General features: G+C 38.4%; 1 protein-coding gene across 3 annotated transcripts in view; it reads left to right on the plus strand.

Moving 5' to 3' along the window:
- Positions 1–23,898, plus strand: part of TMEM54 (transmembrane protein 54) — a 409,347-nt gene that overhangs the window by 172,595 nt on the left and 212,854 nt on the right. For all 3 annotated transcript variants that reach the window (XM_044059925.1, XM_044059926.1, XM_044059927.1), the window contains exon 3: positions 4,403–4,462. In XM_044059925.1, coding sequence (XP_043915860.1) covers positions 4,403–4,462 — 60 coding nt within the window. The remainder of the gene's footprint in view (positions 1–4,402; positions 4,463–23,898) is intronic.

A 23,898-nucleotide genomic window follows, 5' to 3' on the forward strand; every position in this document is an offset into this window, starting at 1 on the left:
GATAACCTGATCATTTCTGGTCACACCAGAATTGGTTATAGATTACTATTTTTGTCTTAGTTCAAAAGAACACAAGACCGTATCTCTCAACCTCTTGGCACAATAATTCTGGACAAAGCCAGAAACAAGTAGGGACAAAGGCACAAAATCAGGGACAGTTTTAAATGTTATTCTTATGCACTTAGAAAGTTGACAAAATAGCAGTTTTTGCATTAGCATACATTTACTGAAGGATTTGACATTTGAAAGTCACATATCGATCATTGTTTAGTGACTTTAATCCATAATGATTTTCCAGAAAACCACAAATTTTATGCGCATCAGACTAGAAACATGAAGGAAAAATCTGGACCTTCTGAAAAATTCTGGACAGTTGAGAGGTGTGTATAAGAGCTTCCCAAATGACATGGCCTGCATTATTTGCATGAATGAATATTTCCCAGGAATGCAGTTGTACTGAAAGTGCCTGTAAACTACCTTGCAAACCAATCTCTTTCCTGTCGAGAAATAGAAAAAAAAAAAAACTATTGCTAAGCAAATCAATGTCTTTCCTGTCGAGAAAAAGAAAAAAAAAAACAGTTGCTAAAGACAAACTAATGAGACACCGTTGTTTGATTCCAGGAGAATTCTGCAGCATGACTCGTGTGATGTTAGATAATACAAAAATTCAGAGTTTAGCCAAGAAGTATTATTCCATCAGCATTTTGGCTATCAGTTAGTGCTGAGTATTAAGGCTATTTTGCAGTCCTTGGTTTGATTCCTTCAGCCTCCACTTGCGTACTCTTTGACTTTGAACAAGTCACTTAATCAGAAAGTGCTCAACAAGAATTGGGATATTGGGTGAGGCTCTTCAATGGCCTTCTGGACTGCATGCCTAGTAACTGTCTATGAATCTATTAATGTATTCCCCTGCAGAAAAAATATTTATTCTATGGTGTATTTTTCAAGTCATTTATAACCCCAAAGTTACTGTGAAACACCATGTTATTCCTTAAGCAGTACATATCAAGCAAGACTGCAACCCAGTGGTATAATAGTGCTCAGTATATGTTGTAATATATAAGACCAAGTGAAATATCCCATTACAGCAAGCGATACAGTGTAAGATGTTCTAGTGTAGTTTCCCAGCATAGTATATGACCAAAAAGTGCAAAGTGACAGACCACAGTACTAATTTCATCCTGCTTCGTCACTGAGACCACTGCCTGCATTATTACTACAGCCAGTGGAAAACAGTAGTAGGGGAGTGGTCATCTGAATCCCTCAGGTTATCATGATGTGGAATCCTATGTAGTCAACGTTAGTGTATCATGGAAACCCTTTCTAAATCCCAAGGTATAGTTTTTCAGTACTGCTGGATCAGTTGAAAATCCTATCTTTTGAGTGGTGCAAAATGTAAAAGTGTTGAGGCTTGGTACCCTATATATTCCATGTGGGAATTGTGTCCCTTAATTATATGTTATATGTAGGTATACATGTATTATATGTTGCAGATCTAGGTAAGATACACATTTCATTTAGCAGTATAAGACTCATAAGATGTCTTTCCCTGTCCAGCACTTGTACTTTGTACTACTATATCACTAAAATATTTAGATTTTTCTGCTTATCAAGCACACCGTTGACAAAATGAGCTTTGAAGGGCTCACCTAACATCAAAATATGCAGTCAGTCAGTTTCTTTCATAGAAGCAAAACATTTGCAAATCCATTTGTAGCAGCTTGCATTCAGTATATTTAAATAACCGTGCTTTCCCTTCCCTTGCAGACTTCCAGCAATGACTCACTAATGTGTTTAAACGCTAGTCGATCCCCATAATCTCTAGCAATAGGCTGTGGGTCCAGCTAGTTTGTAACTTACAACAGCTGCCATATATTCACAAACTTATCCAACTGGAACATTAAGTAGGCTATCCCACTCAATATATTATAGAGTTGTTTTCCTCTTATATGTATCCATTCTTTAGTTGTAAGGACCTTCTCCAACTAACATATTCTTTTTGGCAACTGGCTTGCAGTGATTGGGACTTTTTTCACAAAGTAATTTTTTTCCATTATTTTGCCTGGGTTGCTTCTTTTTAAGGAATGTTTAATAAACCAAACTGAAGTGTGAATCATAGATTGACTTTTCTCTTATTGACTATTTATGTGGTTACCATTGGCAAGGGGTGTCTTCTTCATTTGCAGTCTAGTATATAGTATTATGGTTTGCTAAACAACATCCCCACTGTCGCAGATTATATACCTGTGGGGTCACTTGATGCAACACTTTACTAATTATATAATGTATCAAGATTACAATACTGCTTGACAATTCCTTTTGTGATCCAACTTGAAAACATGTTTTATTCTTTTCACTCTGTACCTGTGTCAGTGTAGAACACCACTCAGAATGCCAAAGTCAATAACTTGCCTTATGTCTCATAATTCTATTACTAAAATCAACTTCCTGTTTCAATTTTCACCACTGTACTCACCCCTGTAATTTAGCAAATAACTGTTCTAACCTAAGTACTCTAAACCTTCAACAACTACAACTAAATTAAGCAGAGTTAGCACGTATACTATATAAAGTTGTCAGATGTTATCCTCTGCATTTGATATTCCCTCAGCCATATCAGCTTCAAATCATATTAATATTAACACACAGAACACTTTATCTTACTTTCCTTTCCTTCTTCTAATACACTATCTGCTTACCTGCAATCAACATGTTCTCCATTTTGTAATTATCATCCCTATAAGTACTTGTGCTAGTTATATATTCCAACTCCAAGATTGCACAATCCCTGGGGAAAAGAGTATATTCCCTTTTAACACTGCAACCACAAGTTGTTTATCCTTCTGATTATCAGTACATATTTATTATCATCCTTCTGATTACCAGTGGATACTTTGTTACCATCTGAAATGCCAGCTTAGGTGCTGCTCAGCTTCAGCTGTTTCGGTTGTCATTCTTATTTTGTCATCGACATAATTTATGTAAGTGAACTGCTTTGTACTGCTGAATTCATAGTATCATTTATTTTTTTTGGGGGGTTAAACCTCTTATAGAGTTGATTGGTACATCGGAATAATTTACTGGAGATTTTCTCCCTTGGCTCCCAGTGGAAACAATCTCTGTCTAGCTGAACTGAGACACAACAAATATAAATAAATAAATTAGTTTGAGCAGAGTATATCTTAGAAAAGAGAGAACATTTAGTAGTGAAGATTTTTTTAATCAAAGCTGTGAGCCAAAATATGGCATCCACGAAGCGTTAAGTATTAATGTGTACTGATGAAGACCAATCACCCTGGGTTTGACATGTCCCCACACTGTCATAAAACAGATGCACCTCTGTTGTACAGAATATGACCATAAAACTGAAGAACAGGTGCAGTATCAATGAATTATGCTTCTAAATGGCAAAAATGTTACAGAGGGTCCACAGATGGTTTAAAAGCAATTTAATATTATAACTTAGAAACATTGTTTCGTCTCCAGAAAAAGAGACTTCATCAGAATAATTACAAACCAACACAAATGTATTATATACTATCTAAGCACAAGTTTCATTGGCTGTTAGTTAATGAATTAATTAACTCAATTTTTTTTCTCTTTCTTAAAGAGCCAGGGAACATGAGACAGTTGCTGCATAGAAGATTTCCGTCCATTTACAAAAGAGAACACCCTTTTTTTTTGTAGCAACACATTTAAGCTTATGAAATGATAATCACTGATGGTCCAAACTGTAATTTGTTAGCTTTTATATTCAACAGTGGGGCAATGGACACATTATCATTCAAACCAAGAGGAATATTGCACCCAGTCTGAGTTGCCACTTCATTTCTCTTACAAGCTTAGATAGTATATAATGCCTTTGTGTTGGCTTGTAATGATTCTGATGAAGTCTCTTTCTCTGAAGATGAAAGTGCTCAATGTTTTAAGTTACAATATTAAATTGCTTTTAAACCATCTGCAAAACACTCTGTGGCATTTATTTTTCTCAGAATATGACCATAACATCAGCAAATTGAAATATGTATTAATGTTGCTGGCTTATAACTCTGAACCGCTGGAGCACTTCTGCCAGTCAGGGTATGCTTTAGCTATCCAAGCTGTACTCCCTCTGAATAGCCCTATTGTAGGCTGTAACAGTGCTTGCTCTTTGTTTTCCTTCTTTGTATGTACTGACATTATATGGAATCCTTGTTCACTGTTTAGATGGTGAAGGTTCACACACAATACTCCAGCTGAACTCAATACCTTGTAGTGGTATCTCACCATAGAGTCAATAGTTGGAGACCAGAGTTTTGCTTGTTATAACACATGGTGTGGCGTCTTCCAACAGTGCTGATTGATTTAGAAGGTGCATAGTCAGAATATTACTTTCTAATTTGATTGTTATTTCATTTTCTAGAGTATTGGCTCAGGAATTGCAGCAATTGTTCTATCAAGGAACCTCCGCAATGCTAGACTGGTAAGAACTTCATTTGCTCAAATTGTTTAATAATTAATTATATTTAATGCCTTCTGTGGTCTGTAGTGGCTAATAGATACTTTGTATCTCAGCCTGTTGAGCAGTTGATTTTCAATGGTATTGTCAAGAACGAATGGATTGGTTTTGTGTTTGTGCAGCTTTACAAGTAGTTAATGAATTAATGCATCCATTATCATCTGTGGAAAAAGTTAACACATTTATTTTGCTCACATCAGTGAAAATTAACAGTGGCAGCTCTTAATCCAAAGGTGTGAGGTGCAGTTGGCCTACAAAAATCTTTGTGTTTGTTTTCAGTGAGCCTCAGCATGCCAGGAAGCAAGTTCAGACACTTAAAAGAAGATGTGGAGCATGGAATTAATATTTGTTGTGATAGATATTATATAAACATTATAGAAACAAAAACTAGCCAAGTGATCATGGGAGCCATAAAGATACCCAGCCATATACACCTTTAAGTAGACACACTTAACAGATCTTGATACCTACAAGCACTTTATAATGCTTCTCTCCCAAATTGAACAAGGCTGTACATGACAAGCTCATGTAAATTTTTGAGTTCCTATCCATTCATCAAGACTAGCCTTAAAGGTAGCCTAAGTTGTACTTTGACCTGTAGTGGTAACTTATTCCAAAGGCTGGGAATGCAATCAGTTAGTGTAAGTGTCAGATGAAGCAGGTAAGTATCATAGGCATCTTTCTAAGGTGACGTTTGAAAAAGCCTAAAAAGATTTTTACTGGGTGTCAGTTTTTTTGTTTCTTGGAGAATCCCGTGTGCAAAAATGATATTGCAATCATTAGTTAAGGTATTACCCTCACACACAAGGTGCAAGATTTGATTCTCACCTTTGAGGAAAATTGACTAGGCTTAAAATGGCCCACAGTAGTAAATCAGCGTTGGCTAAGTGACTATGTTTTGAAAGCAGCTTATTGTCTTCTCTTTAAGAAATTTCACGGTCATTATGACAGGAACTAATGACAAAATTCATGTTATGTATTGACTGATTCATTGCCATCATATGGTAATTTTTGTCTAAGAAATACTTTACGATTTTCATCATCAGTGGTTCAGCTATCAGAAGTCTTTGACTTCTTTGGTCACCCATATTATGTGATGAACAGGACAGCATGCTAAAGTCATGTATATTTAGCTTTTTTGCCATACTTGAGGAAATAGTATCAGGTTTAGATTGCTTAATGTATTTCAGTATCTTTGTATTTCCCAGATATATAATGAAAGCTATTGATATAACATGAAATGTATTTCATCCAAATTATTTAATCAGTTAAGTATGGATTTACATAATGTTGCCCAACAATAAAATAAAACACACCAAAAACCATGGAACGCAGCACAGACTGCACTGATAAATCCTTTAATGATTCTGGTACCTCGGCCTTCGCCTTCTCACTGAATACTTTACACAAGAACAGCAGTCGTATTTAAGCAGCTATCGTTCTACAACTTCTACAGCTTGGATTGTGTTTTTGTGCTTTAATGTCTAATAACGGAGCAGCTGTAGCACCTGGGGGTGCTAGAATGAATCAAAATGCATTTAGTTTTATGGAAATTTGGAAAGATAGAGAAGAAAAGTTTGCTTCCAGTGACCCGTGGGTTTGTAGTCACAATGAATGTTCAGTTAAATATGAGGAATTGGAAAAAATGATGATTAAGGAAGTGACAATGTTTTATGATCTAAGACTATTGGAAAAGTATGTCAACTCCAATATTACATCGAGGGGGTTAAGAGTTGAGCATTTGCCAGCATATGATTTTTCGGAAGAAGAATCTGATCTTTTGAGTGGAAGGAGATTTCATAACAATGCACTTTAAATTGGCTGAGAGTGTTAAACGGAATGAAAGAGCACTTACCAAAATGCGTTCCAGCATTTTGGAATTACAAGAGGTACTTATAGGAGAGATATCTGAGGCTGTATTTAATTAGAACATGAAGGAAATTAAAGCCAGGGTGTCTAAGATTGAATCGGAAGTTATTCAACATAAAAAGAAGAAATTTATACGAGACTCTAATGACTATAAGACTGGAAACATTTTTTCTTGGCAATATAACTTTAAGAAGGGGCATAGTCCATCTGGCATTAGGAGAAGCAGGTCTCGTGGTTCTCGTGAAACCTCTATTTCATCCTCAGAGACAGTACCGTTGGGGAGAAAAAGTGTGTCTTTTGATGAGTTAAATGTGGAAATTAGTCCGGTATCCAGCGGTTTAAATGCTACAGCTTCTTCCTCTAAGCCAAGTCCGGTGCAAGGTAAAGGACGCGGTCGACGTTTTCAGGGAAAAGGAAGATGAAGATAATTCTGCTGGCTTTAGTAATGGATTAATTGAATGAGGACATTCATTGTATGGCGATTTAAATGTGAATTATGTTTCTTTTTTCCACAAGGGCACTAATATAGGTGAGGACTTGAGCATTATAAACTTATCTGATTTACATTTATGTGAAGATGTAAAAAGTGTTTTGCGCAGAAGTACGAAATTTATACCAACCCAGATCCCCCTTTGGCGGATATTATTTTAAAAGTAAAAGAATTTTGTAGAAAGTTACAAAGTTTTTTTCACCAATAATAAGGGGGTGGAAAGTTTTCATAACTTAACAAACTCTGATGATGTTTCTCTGTTGGAGAGTTCTTTGTTGGATATGTCTGTATATGAGAATGAATTAGTAGATATTTTTTTCAGTTGAAAATGAACATGCTGTTTCTGCTTCAGGATTTGAATTTAATACAGGTTATGGGAAACTTGAAATACCCAAAGTACCTTATACAAGTGATTTTGTTCCCCCTAAAATGAATATTAGCATCAATGTGTTTGAAAAAATGTTATGTAAACAAATATAAAGTGAATTTAGTGTGTTTAAAAAGGGTAAGAAATGGTTTAACTTGTCTAAAAATGAATGGTCAGCCCTTTGTAAATTAAGAGGGTTAAATGGAAATTATGCATTTACACAGTCTGACAAAGGGGGAAATTGGGTAATTTTACCAAGAAAAAAATATAATTCTGTTGTTTATGGTTTATTGTCAGATAAGAACCTCTATGTGAGCTTGCCCACTAACCCTTTGCCAGAATTCAATAGTGCTTTACTTGATTTGTTAGAAAGGGGTGAACGTTTGGGATTTTTTGTGTCAGCAGATGTTAGAAAACTTTATATTAAATATCCCAAAGATGCAAAATTTTTTATTATTCCTAAAGTACATAAGGAAGGAATCCACCTGGACGACCGATAGTGTCGGAAAAAGGTGCTTACTTGCAGAATGTGGGCATCTTTTTGGATTCATTATTGAAATGTCATCTTTCCAGGGTACCCTCTCATGTTAAGAATACTAAAGAAATATGTGAGCATGTAGGGGGGATTCTCTGGCAGGAGGATTATTATTGGGTTAGTGTAGACATCAAATCACTTTATACCTGTATTAAAATCAATTGGGGTCTTCAGGCAGTGTAGGATGTTGGGTGAAGGATCACGCACATCTTATATAATTAGTTTATTGGAATTTTGTCTTGCACATAATTATTTTGAGTTTGATAAAAAAAATTTCTTCAAAAAGAGGGCACAGCGATGGGTGCGTCATTTGCCCCATCATATGCCATTTTGTTTATGGCTCATTTTGAGAATTTGTTTTTGTATCCAAAGGAATTCTTCCACAGTAAGGTGGTGAAATGTAAAAGGTACATTGATGATCTTTTATTTTTATGTAAGGGTGACCCTAAAGAGTTTGAGGAGTTTATCACAATGTTGAGTGTTAATCCATGTGGGTTGGATTTCACTTTTACCCTGGGTGGAAGGAAATTACAATTTTTAGATGTGGAATTTTATGTGGGTCTGGATGGAAGGGTACAATACAAACCTTTTCATAAAACCACGGCTGTTAATATTTTTTTACATGCATCAAGCATGCATAGTTCCCAGTTTATTAACTCTCTTCCAATAGGGGAGTTTAAGCGTATTGCTAATAACACTTCAGAAAAAAGTAGGATAAAATTTGAATTTAATTGTGTCTATGATAAGTTACGTGCTAGAGGATATTCCTATGAGTCAATTAGAGAAGTTAGAAATAAAGTGGAAAAAGAGTTTAAACTTGAATATTATGATGAGGGTTCCTTTGGGAGTTTGAAAAGGCAGAAGAGGAAGAGAGCCATTTTCTCAGATGATCAAGTAGAGGAACAAGAGGACATTATATTTTTTGTCAATAGGTTTTCAGGTTTTTCACCAATATTAAAGAACTTGGTGGATTCATTGTGGCCTATTGTTAGCAGAGATGATAATTTAAGGGATGTATTACCAAAAAAAGTTATGTTCTCTTATGGAAGATTTTAGAATTTAAAAGAGTTGTTAAGAAGTAAGAATAAAAGAAGGGAGATAATAAATGCAGGTGCATATGCCTGCGGAAGATGCAAAGTTTGTGAAAAGATTAGGAATATTGATGGCAAGATGATCAATGGCATTATATATAATGCCATTGACCATTTTGACTGTAATTCCTTTGGTGTTATTTATGTGATTGGTTGTAACTGTCCGTCACCAAAATGGTATTTTGGACAGACTAAATGCAAGGTCCAACTGAGAATTATGGAACACCTTGGTGACCTAAGAAATGTTAGGTTGGATAGCCCCGTGGCCCATCATTTTCATGAGAAACATGGAGGATTGACTGAAGGTTTTATTTTTAGTGCTATTGCTAGACCTTATGGGGTGGGGCTAAGCAATAGTAATTTCCATCAAAGGTTATTAAGAATGGAATCAAGGTTTATTATTAATTATAACACTCTTTATCCCAATGGTATGAATTTGGAAGTATAGCTAATTTCAAGTTATGATATCATCAAATTATATATTTTTTGATATTTTGATAATTGCAGGATAATATAGATAATTAAATGTATTTTTTTGTAATATTTTTTGTAATGTGTTTTAAAAGAATGTTAAGTTGGGTAGGAATTAATGAAGTTTGATATGTATTTTGAAATATTTGAATATTCAAAAGTTAATTGATTAATTAAGCAGCAATGAGTGGTTGCTTAAATATGACTGCTGTTCTTGTGTAAAGTATTCCGTGAGAAGGCGAAGGCTGAGGTACCAGAATCATTGAAGGATTTATCAGTGCAGTCTGTACTGCGTTACATGGTTTTTTGGTGTGTTTTACTATTGTTTTGCAGCATCTACAGCTTGGATTGTGTTTTTGTGCAACAATATAATAAAACTACTCCTCTGGACTGATAGGAGTCACTTTCTGTAGCTTTCACACCTTGAGGTTAAACCCAGTCTGTTATCCTTGGGAGTGTCCGGGCATTGCCCATTGGGAGGATGTGATAGGATGGAATACATCCCTTAGCTAGGCTGTTGACAGCTGTAAGACTTGCACATTCATTGCACATGTAGCCTTTTTAATACAAATGTGACAGAGCTGACTGCTGTCTCCTACTTCTCAGCATTAGGCCATACGACATATAATCTTACTGTAATCTGCTGTCTTCTTACAATGAAAACATACAACTATATTTTAATAAATGTTTCTTAACCAATTGCTATCAAAACAGCTAAGGGCTCACAATCTCAAATGTCTCTTGGAGTAACGTTCACAATGGAGGCTGTCTGGCAGTGACAGTCGTGTCAAACCGACTGACCCCATTAAGCCACAGTGATGCCGCCGGGTGTTTTTCTAGTTACAGCCTACTGGTAACTCTTGGCATCTAATATTGCCTTAATATTTCCAAAACTACACTGCATACAAACTATTGAAAGATTTAATTGTAAACCTTACATGTTTGCCAGTACAACTGCACTGATAACTGACCTCTATCTAGTGCTGCTAAAAAGATGTTCATATACTATTTATTTATATTTTCATAATTTACATATTACTCTAAATATTTTAGCAAACAAGTGACACACAGAAATACTTAGGCTCATATAAAAGATCATAGTTGGATGAACTAAATGCTGCAAACAGTATGTGTAAATTGAGTGGTTACTGAGATATTGTAAGTTATTTGCAAAACATTATGTAATTAATATTTACTATCTTTATTGTGACTTATAAAATTCAGTTTAGGACCTAGCATCTAATAAATACTACAATTATAAGGTTACGCTTATGCTGAATTGTTTGTCATTTTCACACCTTTAATAACTATCATTGTTCCACAGATATGAGCATTTTTTTGTACTGTAAGGACATAACATGACTATGTCAAAAAGCTCAGAAAGCAGCCAGTATCTGTGAATAAAGTTTCAGCGGTCTGAAAGTGGAGCAAGTTGTTAAAAAAGGGTCAGTTAAGTTAAATCTCCAAGCCCACTGTGTAGCATTTTTTTTTGCCAACTGTTAGAAGTTATGCTACTTTCCAGGCCCTAGTTGCAGACCTCCAGTACTTCTTGGTGACTTGGTGGGCCCAATCACTGTTTGGCACAAAATGGAAACTGGTTTCTGTACAGGTAGACATTTCAGTACCTGGCTATGTTAGCTCACCTTCTTTTTAGGCTTTTGTAACAGTTTCAAAGTATCTAGTAAGGGGTAATTTATATGCAGGCCATAATCATTACCTGCAAATTTACTAATATGATCATAAAGCAGTTTTGTGGTTTCTAGTACAGCCGACACTGTCATCTTAATTTCACAAAATGCAGGTATGATGCCCTTGTACTGGCCCAGTAATCAAGGAGCCGCAATCCTCACCACTAACACCAGTAAGGGGCGTCCACATTGGGAAGGATAACAAATACACACATAGTAAAGTATAATTTCCCTTAAGAGCACACAGAGATCACAGTCAGTCAAGGGCTGGTTTCTCCCTTTCTCTCCAATCCCCAATAAGACTCCCCACTGGCACAGCTATAGAGCAGAGTCCTTAGCCAGGGTTCCAAGCTAAGTCCTCCCAGCAAGTAGATGACACACACACACACACACACACACACACACACACACACACACACACACACACACACACACACACACACACACACACACACACACACACACACACACACACACACACACACTTTGAAATATGATTTATATACAACCACACAGACACTCTGAAGGCTGGCACAGGTTCACTAGCTGTGCCCCTTCTGTCCAGGCTCTAAGGTAGTAATCCACAGCCACCAGAACCCATATTTATCAGCTGCCAATAAGGCCCTTACCAAAGGGTGTCCAATTATTATTGTGCAATATTGTTATCCAGTTAGTAAGTGTGACCAGAACTTTTTAAGGCTTATTGGAGTGGCTTTGTACAGTATCACTATATACATGCAGTGTACTCTAGAGCTTAAATTATCTCTACACAAAACAGCCACATTTGAAAGGTTTAAAAACATTTAATAATAAATAATAAAAACACAAGACAATACTTCTTACTACACAGTGCTAGTCAAATGCTTAAAATAATAATGTAGAATAGTTCTGACATAAATATAGAAACAGCTAGACTAAACTTACTATTTTCTAGCTTTTGCAAAGAGCAATCACACTTCTAAATAAACCTACATATAGAGCAAAGCAAAGTACTGGTGAGTTGTTTGCTGTCAGCTTTAGACAACATCTAAAATGCTCTCTCTCTCTCTCTCTCTCTCTCTCTCTCTGAGACAGTGTTTTAAATTGATAATACATCACTGATGACTCATTTTAGATTACATCATTCTTCTCTGGTTCCCAGGGTAACAGAAACTCAGAGTTTAACATAGCTTTGATCTTGCACCTGGTTGGGAAATCACAGCAATTAAAGACACTATATATGTAAAATCTAGAAATTAACTTTGGCCTAATTGAAAGAATCTGCTGGTCCAGATATCATGGCTCTGAGTTTGAGATCAAACAGTCATACAATGCTCGACTTACTAGCTTTCTTCCAACAGATTGCACTGTTGTTACATTTTTGATGCTCAGCATTTAACATAATTTTCTTACATTTAAGAGACCAAGTCTGTGGTTTATATTAATATTTATAAATGCAGTGAAAAAAGTGGTTCGGGCGCACTAAGAACGGCTTACTAACACAGTAATTTATTAAAAGTTCAACACAAGCGCTTTCACCCTGCTACAATGCAGGGCTTTATCAAGTGAATAAAAAACAACAATCGCAATCTCTTAAATACCCTATTTCTTAAAAAAGGCGCCAAACCATCTTAAAGTTACATACACTACAAAAACTGTATAGTTAAAAAAACAGTTACAAACTATTCACATTATTCCACTTAGTGTAAATAAAATATTACAGACTATTAAATCTGTAAATAGAAAACTTGGTTTCTTGTGTAAACTCAAACCATTTCTCACAGCCTCAGCCAAGATTACTATTGCTCAAACTCGCCTGATTTCGACCCTTCTCTATGCCTTCCCCATATACACAAACCTAACCAAAAGCAATTTAAATAAACTGGCAACTTCTTACAACAACACAGCCAGATTTGCCACAGGTAGCCCATTTAGAACCCACCACTGCCAAAATCTAAAAATACTAGGATGACAAATACAAAATCAGCTACACCAGCAACTCACCTTCATCCACAAGATCTTACACCATCCCACAAATACACCTATACTCGGTAACCTCCTCAATTCTTATCAAAACCTTCCAACCCTACGTTCTGCAAATAGGTTATAAGTAGCCACCTTAAAATATAAAAATAAATCAGGGGACTGTCTGTTTTCTAACTCTGATAACAAATTCCCAACTGAACTAACTTCTACTACATCCACCCATCTTTTCAGGAACCAATTAAGAATTTTCTTAAAATTCCAATGGCTTTGCCCATGCACCAAGCCCGACTGATACTATCTTCCCTTGCCTTTAGCCTTTTTTTATATCAATTCTTTTACCTTTGCTACTGCTCTCTCTTCTAAAAATATAAATATTTTGCTCTCTAAATACCCATCACTGTGCTGTGTCAACTTCCTTGACACAATATGTTAACTGACCAATGCTTATATTTGTCTATGCTGACTGTTGATCCAAATGATTGAAACAAAAATCTTCATAGTGTTACCCTATTTGCTTACTGCTGCTGAAATAACAAGTGAACATGAGTGTATAGTTATCTAATTGTTGTTGAATGTATAGTTATCTTATTGTTGTTGAATGTATAGTTATCTAATTGTTGTTGAATATATAGTTATCTAATTGTTGTTGAATGTATAGTTATCTAATTGTTGTTGAATGTATAGTTATCTAATTGTTGTTGAATGTATAGTTATCTAATTGTTGTTGAATGTATAGTTATCTAATTGTTGTTGTGTATAGTTATCTATTTGCATTTTGTATAAACTTTTCTTTTCTCTGAGCTTTTCTCCTCGGGCCTCTACTGAAAATGGACATATATCCAGTTAGACTAGCCCGGTCAACAAATGTAAAATAAATAAATAATAAGGCAGCTTAAAAAATATATAAAACAGTGCTTTGGTATTGACATATACTCACAATGTATCCCTACTCTATAGTTTACTGGCTTTCTTTATCAAGTATGGCTTAATAGAAATATGGTCATTCAGACCTGGAGGGGTCGTGGCATTTAATTTCACTTGCCAGTGGGTTTCCCTACAGCTAAGTCAATTCTCCAAATCGCCCCCCTAGGGTCCATAAAGACCTGCTCTAAAATCCCAAATAAAAATCCTGTGCGTCTAGGCTGCACAGAAAGATGTTTGTAAAGAGCATTGTTCAAATTCTTCTTCTTAATACTATAAGTGTGTTCGTAAATATGCTTTCCCAGTGTTGTTTCATATTTCCCTCACATATAAACTAGGGCAGTCCTTACATAAAGCCAAGTAAACTATACCCTTAGTTGTACAGTTACCCTTTCTGTTTAAGTCTATTAATGCATACTTTAATCCTTTGTTTTGCATCTATAAAAGATACACAGGTTAAGAAAATAAAAGCTTATATTTGTTTAGATTATTGCAGCTTTGCTTTTTATTGCTATAGGCAATTGTTTCTTCCAATGAACTATCCTTTTTTTATCACTTTTATTCAATTATCACTTCTGAAATAGGCACATTTACATTTATATAAAAGTAATCAATCTGTATTAACAAGTTAAAATTAACAAACATTATGCTTCACATATATTGCTACATATATCATATAACCTAAGCAACATTATATAAATTATTCAATTCCTGCCACATTTTTAAACAAGAAACATCTTTATTAAACCATCACTTACAACATATACTTTCATATCATTTTCTTTTGCCCCTGTTGCCTGCTAATCTTCAGCCCCCTCTAGTCTAGTGATCCCATTTTTTCCTATCACCAGGGAGGGAGTAAGCTGGGACAGGCCATCCTTCATGCAGCCACCAGGGTGGTTTGACATCTGAGCTGGCTCTAACCCCCTACATGTATTGGCCATGCACTGGGGAGTGCTGGGGGATGCCATACATATGCATTCCAGTGCGGCTGACTGCAGAGATCAAGCTTTCAGTTCTGAATGAGGGAGATTACCTCCAAGCAGCCCCCACCCCAGGACGAAGCTTCAGTAGTTTTTTTGGTGTTGACTAGGGAAATCGCACCATTTCTGTATGCTCTACCCTCCCCACCTCAGGAAAGCTGAACATGTCATCCCACCCCACTCCCCCCCCCCCAAGCCTGTCTCCTCCAGTGATGGGGCCATTAATCAAACCCTAATCAACTGGGTCAAAGTGAGGACTCCATCCTTGTCTGCCATGGAACCAGGAAAGCATTTACATTTTGAGCTGTCATCAGTTGAATCTGTGTTTGGTTACTTTTCATGTGCTCCTAGAACTAGGTTGAGTATTTATTCTAAAGTTTTTCCACTTAATGCTCTGCTTTGTTCAGAAATTGTGTTACCTTATTTCAACAGGAAAATCTTCTAGTAAAGAAATTTAAAACTTACCAAGTGGAGATGAGAAGCTGCTTTTTCTGCAAGCCTGTGATTTGGAAGCCATAGCTGTAATTTTTGCACTATTCTAACACCATGAAAAGAATTTAGCCAGTATGCTTTCAGTTTTTAAAACCAGTGGTATAAAACAAATACAGTTTTTAAGCTGTGGCAGACATGTTCATTTTCTTTTTGTGTTACTTGGAACAATGAAATGGTATTTATTTTAGTTTCTTTTATTTGGCTTGTCTACAGCTCACACACTTCCAGTTCTCTGATGGGCACACTGGCTGTGCACATCTCACCATGGTTTGGTGGTTTGCATTCCTCACAGGGTCCACATATTGATAAACATCTCCCTGAGACAGTGCTGGGGTACAGGACAGAGTGCAGGCTATATCTCTTGTTCCCTGTGTCTTCCCTCAGACCATCCATACCAAGCACTCTTGACACTGTACAAACTTCATTTACCAGAGTCACACTAGTGACTCAGCAGTGAAACACTCTATACTGCTAAGCAGAAGAGGTAGACAGTGGTGACAAAGGTAGAATGCATGGCATGCGCATGCATTGTAGCTGTACTACCATTTGTGTGAGTGGCAACATGCTGCTGACACTGGAGAGTGGCAGGTAGGTGCTTTCCCACCTGTGTCTGCATGGGCACACAGCATCTTGCATACACACATACCTGTTTGTCCAAATCTGTATTATGGTAAAAAGTATTAATGATGCTATGGGTGGTGAATTCATACATCCTCACTAAGCTATAGATATGTGTGGATCTTAAGAAGCCTACCCTTGCATTCCCATAGTAGTTTTTTTGTCCATGTATTTTGTATATGAGTAATGCAGAGAAGGTCAAAGCAAAGATATGCTGGAACATTTACTTTTTGCCACTATCCTCAAGGGATATTGGTGCCAAACCGGTGATTTTGCTATTTCTCATCCAGACATCCAGATTCAGTTTGAAAAGACTGATGAGAATAGTTTGCTTTGTATGGAATGAAAATGGTTCCGTAGAAGTGATATTTTGTGATACGTACCTATCCCGCCAACATTTGCTGTTTGTGTTGCATAAGAGATTGATATCCCTCAAATGGATGTTCACACTACCATTGGACTTGCAAAATCTTAACAACAAAGATGGGATTTGAACTCATAGTCACTGGCTTAGGTGGCCAATTCCTTACCATTAGGCCACTGGAGCCTGAAAAGGAGAACACTCAAGGGATTTGAACCGATGATTCTCTCCAGTGAGAGTCTGTTAAACACAACATTAATAAGGTAAGCCATTGCAGAAGTCAGTGGTAAGTGCAGTCTGTCCCTGCTGTCACTGTTGTGTGCAAGTGACCTTGTGATAGCTAAAGGTCATTGGTCATTATTTCTGCAGCTGCCACCAGTATTAATAAGCCGTATATGATGTATTTTCCATGATGACAGAGCATCATGCTGCTAATACACATGTATAGGCAATTTACAGCATGCAAAGTAACATCTCCAATGGACGGTCCTCACAGGAAACATTTCCAGTAGGCATTCTTCACATGACTCATTTTAGCAGACCTGGGGGTGATAAATGCACAACCCCCAAAACACTCAATACATTTAAAAAGGACATCATAGGTAGTTTTTCCTTTGTGGTTTCTTTGCTTGCTCATCCTAATTAATATTTATTTACATCTGTTTACATTGCTCATCCTAATTAATACCTATTACCTGTTTAGACCACTCATCCTAATTAATACATATTACCTGTTTACACCGCTCATCCTAATTAATACCTATTACCTGTTTACACCACTCATCCTAATTAATACCTATTACCTGTTTACACCCATTGTTTTCATGTAACGTACTTTGATGGGCAGCATGTCGACTGCCTGCACCAGTCTGCAAGTACAAGTGGGGGAATGATTTTTCACACCCAAGTATAGCCCAGTGACTAACAGTTGATGCATTTTATTTGTAGTTAAAATTAATTTAGTAATCCATTTGGTGTTGAAGTAAAATACATTTTTAAACTCCACTTTTGAATTGGGTATCATAATTAGGTTGACTTTATTTCTGAAGTTCATTCCTAAATATTCACAGGGACTGTTAATGAATTTGAAATAATGCTTGAATTTCACTTCCTTCATGTTAATGCTTAGATAGAACAGAAGTATTCACTCTGATCACTGTCAAACAGAATTGTTAAACATTGAATCTAAAATCGCATGGTATTGTATGATGCATTTGGAAAGGGAAAGTCTGAGCACAATTACTTATTCTGGCAATATGTGAATATGTATGTGCAACGCAAGTGTGACTGTATAAAACCAAATAGATCAGTGCACACAATGGGTAGATATGGTAGGGTCAGTGTGCTGTATTGAGTGGTGGCAGTTTAATACCAGACAAGGGTACTTTATCTTATAGGTTCATAGGTAGGTACTAGGCAAAAGGCTCAAGGGCCTAAGTAAGCCTAGCCAACAAGATTTCCTGGCTTATGCCACCCAAGAAAGTTAATTTCCTGTGCCCCTGTCGAGCAGAGCCACAGAAGTGATCCCTGGGGTGTAGTTCCTATTTCTCATCCACTCATCAAGATTTTTCTTGAAGAGTGTTAATAAGGAACTTTGTTTGACATAGATGGGAAGCTTGTTCCAGAGTATAGGAAGTCTCTGGGAATCTGTCCCTCCAGCATGTCCTGTTTATTGTGGTGACAAGGTTTATGTCCCTAGAGGATGTAGCTCAGAGGGATTGGGATTTCTTTAGGTGTAGCATGTCCAACAGCTCTGGGTTTAACATAGCTTTATATTTTAGGCAGAGATGTCCTCAGAGTAGGTATATGCTACAGAGTAAAGCTGAAGTTTTTTGAGACGGTCAGTGTAGGGCATCTGTTTGAGGCCAGTAATCCACTTTGTGAGGTACTTTTGTGGCCTTTCCAGCTGCTGCAGATGTCTTGTGAGGTACATTCCAAAAGGGGCGTTGTACTCTATAATGGGTCTAATAAGTGCCGAGTAGAGGGGAAGAATGACCTCTTTTTTTCCTGGATGAGAACACTTTTGTGATGAGGTGTGCCACATAGAAGGATTTCCTGACTACTGTGGCAATGTGATTATCAAAGGAGAGACTACTGTCCACTTGGGTCCCAAGGTCTCTTACCACACATTTAGCATTAAGTAGACTGCCGTTTATGTGGCAGTTCATGGGTACAGAATTTTTACCAAAGGGAATGACAATGCACTTTTTGGCATTGAGCTTGAGGCCATGCCTCTGACACCTGGCATCTGTAGGATGTCCACATCATTTGGGGACTTGACTATGGCTCCTAGTTTACAGTCATCTGCAAACTTTGTTAGCCAGAGGCCTTCTGTGTTAGTCTGTACTTCAGAGAAGTAGATACCAAACAGGAGAGGTCCCAGGACTGAAACCTGTGGTACTCCACTTGTCACTGGTTTCAAGTCATATTTGGAGTCTGCAACTTTTACAGTGTGGGTTCTGTCAGTGAGCCAGTTGGCAGCCCATCTTGTGATGTAGGGATTTATACCTAATTTAGTGAGTTTAGCTATAATTACAGAATGGGGGATGGTATCAAAAGCCTTGGTGAGTTCAAGATAGGCTGTGTGAACCACATTACCCTCGTCTACAGCTTTGGTGACTGCCTGAAAGAAGTCGATCAGGTTCAGAAGGCATGATCTGCCTTTCGCAAACCCGAACTGGGTGGGGTCCAGAGTTTGGAGGTTACCAATGTCTTTGTTTATGAGTTCCATGATGATACGTTCCATGGCCTTGCAGAATAGGCTCGTCAGGCTGTTGTGCTGTAACACAGAGCAGATCTGGGTGTTGCCATTGAGATTCTTGACATAGCTATAGAATGCTTTGTGGTTGCCCTTAGAATCAGTGGTGAATTTGTTTTCGTAGCTAGCTTTGGACGATCTTATAAGGGATCTCAGCTTCTTACTGAGGCTGACCAGGGAGCTCCTCCACTCATGGGATTTCACTCTCTTTTGCAACAGTTTCTTCCTTCTGTTGTAGAGTTTGTTTATGGCAGGGGACCACCAGATTGGCTTCCTTTTTTTGAAGGATAACATCTTGGTTCTTTTTGGGATAGCACGATCCATGCACTCGTGTAAGTGCTTATAGAGTGCATTTGTGTAGGATTCAGCAGTCGTAACTGTATTGTCCATATGCATGGGTGTCATGAAGTTAGCCACTTCTGTCATAAGAAGCATGAAGTTGGCATTGGCGAAATATTTTACCATGATTTCCTTAATGGTGGGTGTGGGCAGGATGCGGATATCTAGGGTGATTAGCTTATAGTTGGATCTGACCAACGAGGTGTTGCCTTCAGGTGTGGAACACCGGTCACTCGTGTTGGTATTGATTAGGTCTAGGATATTGTTGCCCCTGGTGAGGGTGTGGATAAGTTGATCCAGGGCATTGGAATTTATGAATTCCAGAAAGCGTTGAGAGAAGGAGTTGGTACATGAGTAGTTTTCCCAGTTAAAAGTGGGGTAGTTGAAATCACCCATTGTTAGGGTGCTTGGTTGAACCCTAATATTTTCCAGTATATCAAGAAAAGATGAGTGGGAGTCATGGGACATGGTGGGGGATCTGTAGCAAGCTACAATTTGGATTGCAGTTTTGCCCAGAGTTAGTTGCACTTGGATAGCCTTGGATGCATTATGCTGTGCAACTAGCCTGGAGGTGTGGATATCTTTAATGAATATGGACACACCTCCACCTTTGGTGTTCTGGTCCAGGTTAGATGGCCAAAAAGTGTGGTATGAGTTATAGCCTGGTAATGCATGGGTACTCTCTAGAGCCTTGAACCAGGTCTCGGTCACTGCACAGATATCTATAGTCTCCATTTTAAGGAGTGCCTCGAGTGAGTGCATTTTGAGATTTAGACTTCTAGCATTGAGTAGTATTGCCCTCAGTTTTTGCTTGCCTGTTCCTGTTGCGGTGGTGAATTTGTCATTTGAACCTTGCCTAAAAAAAAGCACTATAGGGGTAGCAAGACCCTTGGCCAGTATCTGGAATCCTAGGGACGACAGGTGCAGGCCATCTCTTGGGGAAAGATTTTTGAGAGACTGGGATGTCAGTGTTTTTGTTTTCCTCAAGGAATGTAAACCTTAGAACTACTTATTTTAAATCAGCAAGAAAAGTCAAACCCTACAGAAATGTCCAGTCTGTTTTAGATTTAGGTCAGAAAGGGGGTATGGGGGGGGGGGAGATGTCAGGCTGAATAGTACCAGAGCTAAAAACTGTATAGTTTTTATTGAAGTGACATTTTATGAATACAAATTTATTACCAATATGCTCCTCACCTGTAAGTATATAGAACAAATTCTGTCATTACCAGCACTAATTTTCAAAGCCTAAAATGTTGAATACCACACTACCAGTGCAAATTCACCATATTAGAAATATGAATTCTGTTTCATTGTTGGTGTGGCAATTCAGAGTTAGTTATAAATAATGAGATAGAAGGGGCATATTTACTGAAATGTGCGTTAATTTTTAAGCAAGTGTCAGTAGGATTGGATTTCAGCATTTCTAATTATTTTGTCAACAAGAGTGTTTTGAGGTTAATGCTTATGTATAAAGTATTCAGTGTTTGTATGTGCTTAGTGAGATGCTCTTTGTGTTTTACTGTTGCAGTCATCACATTTGGGTTATCTCTGCCAGGGTAGCCCATGGCCGGCCCGAATACCAGAGGCTTAGTATTTCTGCATCGGTTGCTGTCGCTTTAGGACTGATGTCAGGTCATCAGTAGTATAAAGTATGGCAGCCAACACCATTACATCAGTCTTTCTTGCCACGGAGCCCAAAGCAGAAGCAGTTTGCATGAGTGCCGATTGGCCACTACCTGAGTTTCATCTTCCGAATTAAAGCTGAAGTCTTCTAAAGCTAAGTACCCCATTGGGGATCTTTTTTTCTTGCACTAACCTGTCAGAAAAAGTTAACAATTGTCTCGCCTGTGGAAAGCAAATACCACACAGAGACTTTCATTCTTACTGTGTCACTTGCTTAGGCCCAGACCATGATGTCCCCTGCTGTCGCTTTTGTGCTTTGTTCAATGCCAAAACTATACATTGTTGGGCCCTTTTTGTAGCTAGATATTTTCGCTTACAGTCCTCAAATTCCGATATGGCTTCAGTAAGCCATCTGACAGCAGATTTTCCAAAAAAAATGTAAAGTTAAAGACAGAGACAGACCACACAGGTCCAAACCTACTGACCATGCTTCCGTTAAGCTAGTCATCAGTTGTCCAGTCCTCAGTGAGGCACATTTGCAGCCCCTGATGCTCACTTCTGTGGATCCGCAGGCCACTACCAAGACCCTTTTGGAGTCCGGTATGCATCAAAACTCTTCTTTGACTAAGGATCCTGTGGTTGTCTCTCCCTTGGATGGGTCCGGAGCCGCTGAGCAGGCACCAGCTTCCGAGGAAGTACTTCACACTACCGATTCCCAACATAAACCAATGACTTCTTTCACGTCTACTGTTCTTTCAAAAACTACTGAGTTTCTAAGGCCTGGGGTACGAACCACACCCAAGAAACCAATGACCCAATCTCAGGCACCATCTTCCTTGCCTCAGTCTCAAATGCTTAAAATGGCAGAAGACTTTATCATGCTGATTAGGGGAAGCCCAGCTACCCCTTCCAAAATAAAATGAGATCTGTCCCCAGTAGTTTTGTCTGAACAGGAGTCTGATGACTCTGATGCATCTGAATATGAAGCCATGCAACCCCTCTCTGCTTATGATGATTCTGATGCAGAGGACTCCATTCCTTCAGCCCCCCCCCCGAGAACTTTTCCTTTGGGGTAACCCTTCATACCTTAAGGGAGCATTTCCAATGGGAATGTCAGGACTACCCTCAGTCTAAAAAGAGACAGATAATTTTTAGATCTTCCACAACACAGACCCCTGGCCATTCCCCCAGTCCTGGATGTTGTGGAGGATGTTTTCCTGGAATCCAGTTTGACTCCTGACACCCTCCCTCCTGCACCCAGAAAACCAGACAGGTATTACAGAGTCCCTGACTCTCACAAATTTCTTTTCTTTTTAAAAATCCTACTGCTGACCCTGAGGTAATTTCTCAAGGGCCTAATGGAATTAAAGCAACCTCTGCTAAGAATCCCACCCCCTCAGACAGGGATTCCCGAGCACTAGACAGATGGGGTAAAAAAGTATACACCTCTGCTACTCTTGCTATCAGAGTTCTAAATTGCCAGTTCCATATGCTAAAAGTTCAGCAACATACCCTGGAACTCCTCAAATAAAAAGTGTCTTCCTTTCCTGCTTGTGTAGAATCTAAAGAATTACAAGAGTTAATGCATTCTGCAAATCAAGTAACTAAACACAGCTTGCACTGTGGTTTTGATGCCCTAGAAGCTTCTTGCAGGGCAGCAGTCACCAGTTCAGTCCTTAGAAGGCATGTATGGCTTAAGGAACAGCCCTTGACACAGACCATGTTAAATCTAAATTGTTGGATACACCCTTGCACAAAGACAATTTATTTGGCACTAAGGCAGAAGAGGTCTTAAAAAAGATGGAAGAAAAAGCTAAATCTATGTAGACAGTTAAGGATTTCTTACAGGTCCAGTCACCCAGGTTCGGCAGGCATTGCCCCTCCAAACACTGGTCCTTTCCTGCTCCCACCAGGTCAGTTCAGCCCAGACCCAGTGGAAGCAGACCTCCCAGACAGCAGCCACAGGGAATGCAGAGATCTAAACAGTGGACTTCCTCCACTTCAAAAACAGGGAGTTCTAAGCCACCCCCTCATGGTAAGAACTCACAATGACTCTCCTCCCCCACCCCCTCCCTCTGCCCACCTTCACTTACCCCTAGGAGGAAAACTCTCTTTTCACGCAAGCACCTGGGCCACCATTACCACTGACTGCTGGGTCCTCAACATAGTTTCCCAGAGATACAAATTTTCTTTCCACACCCTTCCAATTCCAAAAGGGTTCCCAGCTCTACCTCTAAACCAGTGGGCAAAGATGCAAAAGCAAGTCCTTTCCCTGCTCACTATGAGGGCAATAGATCCTGTTCCTGCAGAACAGAAAGACCAAGGTTTCTACTCCATACTTTTTCTGGTACCCAGAAAAGAGGGCACCTGGTGCCCATCCTCGATATCCATTCTAAACACCTTCCTGGTGAAACAAAAATTCAAAATGCTCACCCTCCAGCAGCTGCTACCCATGATCTCCAAGGATGCTTGGCTAGCCACCCTAGACCTAAAAGAGGCCTACCTCCACATTCCTATCAGGGAATCACGCAGGAAATATCTACGTTTCAGGGGAGGATCTCTGCACTTTCAGTTCTCTGCACTTCTCTTTGGCTTATCTACTGCTCCCAGAGTTTTCACAAAATGTCTGGCTCTGGCCATTGCCTTTTACAGACAAAGGAATATCCAGATTTACCCATACTTAGATGACTTCCTAATTCAGGCAGGCAGCCAAGAAAAGCTGCTCAAGCACCTGGCCTTTGTAAAGTCCCTACTGACCTCTCTAGGGTACACAGTCCAGGAAAAGAAATCCAAACAAGTACCCACCCAAAGGATTATATTCCTGGGAGC

This window comes from Protopterus annectens, chromosome 1.part2 (genome assembly GCF_019279795.1).
Source record: "Protopterus annectens isolate FY-2018-M chromosome 1.part2, PAN1.0, whole genome shotgun sequence".
Lineage (NCBI taxonomy): Eukaryota > Metazoa > Chordata > Ceratodontiformes > Protopteridae > Protopterus > Protopterus annectens.